Source organism: Toxorhynchites rutilus, chromosome 2, assembly GCF_029784135.1.
Source record: "Toxorhynchites rutilus septentrionalis strain SRP chromosome 2, ASM2978413v1, whole genome shotgun sequence".
NCBI lineage: Eukaryota > Metazoa > Arthropoda > Insecta > Diptera > Culicidae > Toxorhynchites > Toxorhynchites rutilus.
The window spans coordinates 103,568,471-103,578,154 of record NC_073745.1 but is presented as its reverse complement, the minus strand read 5'-3'; the positions used below and the strand labels follow the sequence as shown (position 1 = coordinate 103,578,154).

The 9,684-nt window shown below is 40.8% G+C and overlaps 1 protein-coding gene across 1 annotated transcript; it reads left to right on the top strand.

Moving 5' to 3' along the window:
• Positions 1–643: 643 nt before the first annotated feature.
• Positions 644–8,719, top strand: LOC129766012 (uncharacterized). The gene is made up of 6 exons (XM_055766473.1): positions 644–2,886; positions 2,948–3,098; positions 6,905–7,316; positions 7,382–7,568; positions 7,624–8,329; positions 8,387–8,719. The coding sequence occupies exons 1-6, from the start codon at positions 791–793 to the stop codon at positions 8,717–8,719; spliced, it is 3,885 nt and encodes a 1,294-aa protein (XP_055622448.1). The 5' UTR covers positions 644–790.
• Positions 8,720–9,684: the final 965 nt, after the last annotated feature.

Here is a 9,684-nt window from a genome sequence, read left to right as displayed (position 1 = left end):
ATAGCCATATGGTTGAATGAAAGTCAGAAATACTTGTTTCAAGTAATTAAATAACATGATGTGAAAATTTTCATTCAAATTTTGAAATTCAAAAACCGGCTTCGTGTCTTCTAATCTGATAGAGATTACACTAACGAGTTTGGGACACAAATTATGGCCCTAATTTGAAGTCGCCACCATCGCGAATTACCAATTTACCACCATCTGACATATCGTGATGTCAATGACGAACTTTAACAGCAGAGAATAGTGAGATATGCGATGACGGTAGGAAGAGTGAGATAGCGACAATCGTGCCATACACCTGACTTTCGGAAAAAAATGATTCAGGAATGCCAGATGAGCAGATGTTTCTGCTATAGTGCAAATTGCATTTGAAAGCTGTTCACTTTGATTCCATTTTAGAGTTATGAAAACGTCTCATATATATTTAATTTAATCCAAAAATTTAAAAACAAAAATAATTTATTTTGTTTTTTTCGCTCGTGTTATGAAAAATTTCAGTAAAAAATCCGAATTCGATCTTCATACGATTATCTCATGCAGTTGAAGAAATGGCATCTCGGCCAGCGATTATCCAATTTATAATGACGGATGAAAACTTAACGATTTCATCGCGTTTGAGTTGCCTCAATGTGCACAGCTGAGAAGGCCTTACACATACCGCATAAAAAAATCGCACAAAAACAAGTTTTCCTGTATTATATACAATCCAATTATGTGCATTGTTTGTAAACAAAAGTGCACAAACGTATTAACATGAATTCCTGTTAATTAGTAGCGGTTTAGAATGGCCCCACAACACGTTCACATGCTGTTGAATCAGTTGCCACAATATTTCGATCCTTGGTTAACAATCGAACGAATCGATTCAATATGTGCTGGGGAGGAACAAACCACAGTAACGGGACAGACTGGTAACAGTAGTGATAGCGACTGCAGTGAAACTGAAAATGGTCAGCGCAATCCGTGTGGTGCCCTAGACCTTCGGGATTGCCACATGATACGAAAAGCCAGCGAGGATCGTAATCTTCTGGAGCTGCTGAATGACATCTGCATGGAGGCGAGGAAAACGCGCCAACAAACGGGAGTATTCGATCAGTATGATAACTGGCAGTATCTTTCCAAGAAGATCAACGTTGAACAGTTCCTAGCATTCATTTATGGTTTGGTGTGTTTGGCTGAGTACGATCCGACGGATAATACGGGCAGACGATTAGCGACGGCGGCTGTAAAAACTTATATTGTGCTCTTGGGCACTCCTGGACAGAAACAAACAACGGTGTTTGATGAACAGGTGCTTCTGAAATGCTTGGATATTTTCATATTAGCAGAACTTCTTTTGGATCCCATCTTTGAAGAAAACTTGCGACAAGAGAGATCAGGTTTCATCGATCGCTTGCTGCTGGAATACGTCCAAATTATTGATGATCTCTTGCTGCTCCTAAAATGCATGACACTCAAGAGCTGTGAAACCATTAAGCTCGGCCTGATCGTGGCCCTAAAATCGGTCCTGAATTATAGCATAAAACATTCGAAAAATCGCCACGTGGCCGAAAATGTTGCCGAGAAAGTATTCGAAATGTTCGAAGCAATTTGCCTGCCGGAACATGATGACCACAACGAGTGCTCCAAGACGATTCAAATGATACTGAATAAAACAGCAATTTTCTACAAGCTGGAATACAAAAATTATCCGGCATGCTTTCAGATATACAACTTTTTTTTGAAAATGCTGAGCCAATATCCGAAAGATACGCCCTCGGTGTTAACCATTTTCATCAAATCAGTACTCACCAACCCGCCGAAGGTGTTCACCCGCCAAGAAGATTATGCATATCTCAGTGACGTTGCGGTTAAATATGAAACGGCCATGTACAGCAAGTGTAACGTATCGATCGTCGGATACCTCAAACAAATCGAAGGACATGTTGAGTCCTCTACACGTGCGAACATTGTTGAATTCCTGGGAAAACTAGCTGTCATCGATTGCACAGTCGATTGGGAACTGTTTAAGACGGAAATTTCGGAGATACCACGGGAAATACAGTTGATTGAGGTACTGTACAACAAACTCATCGAGAAAAATTCTACGGTAAAGCTACGAGCATTTCATTGTCTGCTGAAAATTCTCCAGAACGGCAACAAAATCATGAAACTAATTATTAGGGACGCGTTTCACTGTGCCACTGCAGATCAAGATGAGAAGAGTTATCTGCAAATGTGTGACATGGAAGAACTGTATCAAACAGCCGAAATAGAACTGGGAATTTCTAGGAATGCACTGAATTTTAATTTAAGTTGTACTCGCTCAAGTAATGCTGTAGTAGATACCGGCAAACCATCTGACCAGCCGTCGCGTCCCACCAAGATTACCTCCGAGATAAAAGGGATCGAAACGATAGAAGTTAAATTGCACGCATTAATCGATGTAATCTACGAAGCAACCCTCTCGCCAACGTCTTCCATTCGCCGCATAGCTCTTTCATGCCTGGAATGCATCATAGAGTTGAACCGAAATCGAATCGATGAGCCGGTGTTTGAATATATTGTTCTGAAACTAGCGAAGGATCCCGTGATGCTGATGAGACGCACCACTTTGAACGTTTTGAACCACCTGCTCCAGCGTTACCCAAGCTATCTGCCGCTGATTAAGATTTGGTCAAAGTGTTTGCTACTTTTTCTAGACGACAGCGATCAGAAGCTCAAGGAATCGGCACTGGAAAGCATGAAGTGTAACGTATTCGATAACATTTGTCGCTTCGAGGACTCTTCCACGGGTAGAATATTTACGCCCTGGATGATAGTCCGTTCGATATTGGTGCTGGGAAAAATCAACGTTTTGAAGGCAGCGGTTGACTCGTGGATACAGAAATCGATACTTACGTACTAATGATATATTTTTTGTAATTTCTTCGTTCTGAAGCGATCTTGTGTTTTTTTTCAGGCAGAAAAATCTTATGATAATAGAATCACACATTTTCACAGTCAACTGCAGTGAAGCTTGGATCATATTATCCATTATTGCAGGCAAGATGAAATCGAAAAATCCGGATGTGGTGATCAAAACAATGAATGAAATTTTGCAAGCGGATGTGGTGAGTAAATATACATATCTTCTTCTTCTATATCTATGAAAATGGATTTCTGTCTGTCTGTCTGTCTGATTCTAATGGACTGGGAAACTACTGAACCGATCTACATGAAAATTGGTATGTAGGGGTTTTTGTGGTCGGGGAAGGTTCTTATGATACTTCGAGACCCCTCCTCCCTCTCTTAGGAGGGGGGGGGGGTAAGCTGCCATACAAATGAAACACAAATTTCTGCATTACTTAAATTAATCAAGCAAACGTAACCAAATTTGGCAGTGGAGGTTTTAGGGTGCAATAAATGTTCTTAGGGTGGTTAGACACTCCTCCCCTCCTCTCTAAATCTTCGGAAAACTCGGAAGGAAAATCTGAAAATTAAAAAAAATCAATTCGCATGTGTTCTACAATTACATACTGACAAGCGTTGTTAGTCCATTTGATGTTTGCGGTAACGAAATTGACCTTCGTTCGAAAGTGGAAATGGATTTGAATGTGATAAAACCGATAAAACGCACTCCTATATCGTCTTCTATCTATATAAATTAAAATGGATCGCTGAATGTGTTGATAAGAGCAGAACTCGAGAATGGAATTGTCCGATTTGGGGCTGTCTTCATTCTATCATATTTTCTGTATCAAACATTTATTCTATGTAACTGAGAAACATGTTATTTGCAAGTGGATGAAAAATCATGCACGAGAATTGTGTCTGAAAATAATCTGATATTATCATATCGAGTTTTGGTAGAAGTACTGAAGTTTTATAGTAAAAAATAATTTTGAAGGGTAGATTAGTTGATCAATCAATGAACAGTTCTGCGATTGGACCCATGAACGTCTTCTTGAATGACTTTAACGTTCCCAGTGGAACTTTTGCCGTAGTATAACTTGCGTCATTTTTTTATAAGTACATAGTTGAGATTTCTATGCCAAGTAACACGCCTTGAATGTATTCTGAGTGGCAAGCTCTAGAATACGCGTGACTACAGTGCAAGTCGGAAGAAATTTCTTTGACGAAAAGTTTCCCGGCCAGAACAGGAATCGAACCCGAACCCCCGACATGATAATGTGTGACGCTAACCACTCGGCCACGGGAGCACTACCCATGAACGTGCGTTTAATATTGGGCTGTCAAAAAAGTCCTGCGGTATTTTTTTTGAATTTTCATTTGTTCATAAAATTAGTTACAATCATCTGTTTTAAGTCAAATATGCGCCGTTTTGTTCGATGACTTGTTCCCAACGAGATGCCAACTTCATAATACCCTGTTATAGAAGCTCGCTTCCTTATTGGCAAAAAACTCGGATAGCGAATTTTCACAGGCCTCTTTTGTGGCTAACTACTGACTACCTAGCTCGTTCGCCATGGACAAAAACAGGTGGTAGTCACTTGGTGCAAGGTCCGGACTATACGGCGGATGCAAAAGAACCTCCCATCCGAGCTCCCGGAGCTTCTGGCGCGTCACCAAAGAAGTGTGTGTGGCCTGGCGTTGTCCTGATGGAAGACAATACGGCCTCTGTTTATCAAAGATGGCCTCTTCTTCATGAGTGCTACCTTCAAGCGGTCCAGTTGTTGGCAGTACAGGTCCGAATTGAGCGTTTGGCCATAGGGAAGCAGCTCATAATAGATTATTCCTTGACAATCCCACCAAACACACAGCAGAACCTTCCTAGCCGTTAATGAGGGCTTGGCCACCGTCTGAGCCGCTTCAGCGGGCTTCGACCACGACCGTTTGCGCTGCACGTTGTCGTAAGTGTCCCACTTTTCGTGAATGTTTGAAGGTATTGATAACAAAAAACAAATTTTGGGCGGGACGAAGTTTGCCGGGGCAGCTAGTAATAATATAAATAAATTTTCGGCGAGACAAAGTTTATATATATATATATATATATATATATATATATATATATATATATATATATATATATATATATATATATATATAATGACCTTGTGTTTGATATGTCGACCGTCTAAATCGGTTCAGTAGTTCACAAGTTAGAAAATTTTGGGAAAATGTCATTTTTGGATAAAAGGGGAAAAAGACGATATTTCGGATCAGCCTAAAATGAAAATGGACACCCTAACAAAAAAAATAAAAAATACGGTGGTAGTTTTGTTCTTTATCGCAAACATTAGATCCGTATTTTTTATTTTTTTTGTTAGGGTGTCCATTTTCATTTTAGGCTGATCCGAAATATCGTCTTTTTCCCCTTTTATCCAAAAATGACATTTTCCCAAAATTTTCTAACTTGTGAACTACTGAACCGATTTAGACGGTCGACATATCAAACACAAGGTCATTATATATATATATATATATATATATATATATATATATATATATATATATATATATATATATATATAAACTTTGTCTCGCCGAAAATTTATTTATATTATTACTAGCTGCCCCGGCAAACTTCGTCCCGCCCAAAATTTGTTTTTTGTTATCAATACCTTCAAACATTCACGAAAAGTGGGACACTTACGACAACGTGCAGCGCAAACGGTCGTGGTCGAAGCCCGCTGAAGCGGCTCAGACGGTGGCCAAGCCCTCATTAACGGCTAGGAAGGTTCTGCTGTGTGTTTGGTGGGATTGTATATATATATATATATATATATATATATATATACCACTACATATATATATACCATTCTTGGAAAAATGCTTTTTTTTATTAAATCGTTTATTTTTACAGGTAAGTAACATAAGTTTAATCGAGCCAGACTCTGAACTATATTTTAACTAGAATATATTAACATGTTTCCTTAATTCTATGGTTAATGAAATAGGAAACCGATTACTCGCGGTCGACTCGAGTTTAGAAGGGTGACACATTTTCATTAGGCAAAGGATGGGATTTTAGGAGATTGTAGCAATGTTCACACTCATACTCACATTCTCATTCACACTCACACTTTACACTCCATTCTTAAAAACTATCCTTACATCTAAAATGTATTACAATTCAACTTATTCTAATGGAAGGGAACCGATAGCTCGCAAAGGACGTAGAGGAGGGGAAAAGGATGTAAGAACAATCAGATTTGAAGATCAATAGTTTTAAGGAAAACATATATTTGGGACATGTAATCAAGATCTAGCCGAGCCAACACATCTCTCACCGGCACATTGGGCTGCTTTCCTCCGGCTCGAAGAAAGTTTTCTAAATTCGATCTGGCAACAACATACTCCTCGCACGACAAAACAACGTGTTCGATGTCGTGGTAACCTTGGCCACAAACACAGATATTTCTGTCGGCAAGATTCTTCTTTCTTTCTTTGTTTTTAAGAGGCTTTAAACTTTGCAGTTCATTCGCCTCTAAAATGTCGGCAAGATTAATACGAAAGAGTAGCGCATTTAACGAACAGTGATTGGACATGAGCCGTGAATCCGAGCTGACCTCGGACAACCTGTAGCCACCTTCGCGTAGTTGTCCTTTCTTTTCTCGGTCTAAGACCCTTTTCACGATCCACCCGGACACTCCCACGGCGATTGAAATGTCTTGCGACATTTGCGCGTGGGACAAATCATGAATACGCTGCCACTTCGTCATGGTGCAACTGCCAAACTAAGGAAATCGGCTTCTTTTTTTTTACTCTTTATTATAGAGACGTTCAGCCGTAGGCTGGTTCATCTCTTATCTTTTCTCGCAGCCTATCATGAAACGAATTATAGCCCTCGTGCACCGAATTTGGATAAAATAAAAGGCAAACAAGCTTGGTGAACGAGAATTTTCGTGTCAGATATTGCACTCTTACATTAAACGAAAAATAATAAAATTATTGGATTAACCCTGTTACTCCTTAGTACAACTCTCCAGTTTGCCTGCAATACATCCTATGCGTGATCAAAGCTTGGCTCGAGGACTTTACCCGGGCGGGGCTCAACCATCTGTTCAGAATACTAAGTGACCTGCTGAGAACTGGAAGTACCACAATATCTCTTGTAAGCGATGTGTACAGTCTGTGCTGCGCCATCAAGGAGAAGTCTGATGGAATCGTGGGAGATGACTGGGTTCGTGGTATACGCGACACCACTGCGGAGTACCTGCTGCATTATCACTCCCACTACAGTAGCGTGCACATGTCGAACGAACGTTACCTGATTAGCTTGTTGCTTTATGCTGAAACCTGTACCGATCTAAACGATAGACCCAATGAAAAGCTCATGACCATTCTTCTGCACTATTTGACGAGGATCGCTTCGGATGATAAACTGAGTAAGTTGAGTGTGTTTCATTTGGTGCATAACTGACGGAAAGAATATTAAATTATCAATGTCTAGTCACTCTACAGACCAATCAAAACCGGAAAATTTGCGTAACTGTCGTGGTGCTGTCCAGGTTCGGCCTGCGTGATGGGTCGCTGGCTTCGACTATCATTGCGGACTTTAATAGAATTCTTAAGTTTCGAAACATTCACGAAAGCATCATTTGTACACTGATCACTTCGTTTTCGGACTTGTGCAAAAGGTGCGAAGCTCAAAATTTCATTATCGAACCCCGTAAGCATCTGAGATTCTTTTAGGCACACATCCCTGGTAGATTCTTCCATCAAAACTGTAATTTTGCAATTGAGCTCCAGTTATATAACCGTTCGCAGCGTCGCCTTGAACAACTTGAATGAACTCATTCTACAGGATTATGTCAAAATGCGTGGTCGCGTTCTGCTCAACATCCTCAAGTTGATTATCGATGAAGACAGCCAGATCGCGGCTCAAGCGCTCTATGTGATTCAGCTGTACGTTCACACGAAAAATGAGAAACTGCTGAAAGTGTCGTTGCTTGAATGTGTCTATGTGTTCAACAACTTCCTCCAATACGCTGAGAGCGATATGTTTCCAGCATCCGAAGTCGACAACGAACCATGCGATCTGGCGGGCAATGACCTGGGTAGCATCGCGAAGCGGAATCTCATCTACGATTTTTTTGTAGATAACATCGATGATCTTAGTTTGTTGAAGCTTCTGAAAAATGTTAACAAAATTTTCTCACAGTTGAGTCAGAAGAAGTATGTGGAATGTCCCGCAGGGGCCGGAACGCTGATTGATCTTTTGTACATTTTTACCAAGATGGTGTCGGTAAAGGATCGCGATAAGGCGAGACTGAACAAAGCCACGACGTCCGGTGCGAACGATGACGACGACATGGGAACTGCACCGCTGGAAGAAGGGCCATCGCCGGCGAAAAAGTCACGTGTGAAGATGGCACTACAGCAGAGTGAACAGGAAACGGTAGGTGAATCGAATGCTGAAAACATATCATTGCAATAAACTATTTCCTTCGTTTAGATCACAATTGTGGAGAAGATGATTGCGGTTTGTCATGGGTTCGATGGTCACGTGCGAAAGTATATCGCCAAAGTGGAACCGGCTCTGGTCGAGTTGGCTAACCAAAAGTTATACGAGCTCGCGATGACCATCGCCACTCATTTTCGCAGTTTAGTAGAATTTGCTAAACCCATGGATTTTTGGCGTTCGCTGATGAAGGCAGTGGACGCCAGTAAGGAAGGCACATCGTCGCGTAAAACGAAACGTAAAAAAGCACGTGGTAAAGACTTCGAATGCGAAGAAAGTGCAAGTGACAGTACGGATAGTGATGATAATATAGATAATATAGATTAGCAAATTCTCATATTTTTTCCTTATTTTCTGGAAGAATGCCCAAATGATTTTGCGTCCATTTTATGATTTGCTATCCAAATCCTGAACGCTATGTTGAGCTTGAGCATGGGTAGACTGTACACGTCCGGCCTGATTCTGCGTGGCGTGTGAGGTGAGATGACAATTGTCACTTATGTCACGCGATTCCACCAGGCGTGTGCCGTGAGAAATCTCACTTGAATGAACTCTCACCGTATTCCCGCTCTCAAATATACGTGACGATTGTCACATGAACTGGGATTTCTAGGTGACAATCGTCGACATGTTTTGAGGTGTCGACAGCGCATAAAAACAAATCAAAAATGGAAGAGGAATAATAAGTGTCTTTTTCAATTTATCTTCAATTTTTACAGTGCGAGTGACAAATTGAAAGTAGTTTGAATTTTTTTATGAAAGCGGTAGTGAATCTGTTATCCCTCAATCGGACGAATAAGCACACCGGAATTATTTCCATTTCATGAAATCTATTTATTTTCTCTAAAATATATATATCACATGGATCTCATCTATATAGCCGCGAGACATCGTCACCGAACTGCATATCCATTTCAGAAGCCATGGTATACGCCGGAGCCAGGCCAGGCCGGTCGTATCAGCTCTCCGTGATTGACCTAAACCAGCGAAATTGCACAAAGAACAAACTGAATTGCGCTTGGGAGTGGCAAGCCATACTCATTGGGGATTATTCCGAGAGTCGCATCGGTGTAAGCGAGATTAATCGCGTCGGTGTCATATGAAAACACTCGCGCTATTCTGACGGTCGTTCGACGGTGATGAGACGAGTTCATTCGACCATACGAACAGATAAACCACAAATGAAAACCGGTTCATTATTAGAAACGTCAACTCATACGCGTTTTCCAAAAGGGCCGATGCATGAATTAGTATTTCACTGTGAATTAGAAAAGGCAAGTTTCAAATTTCCA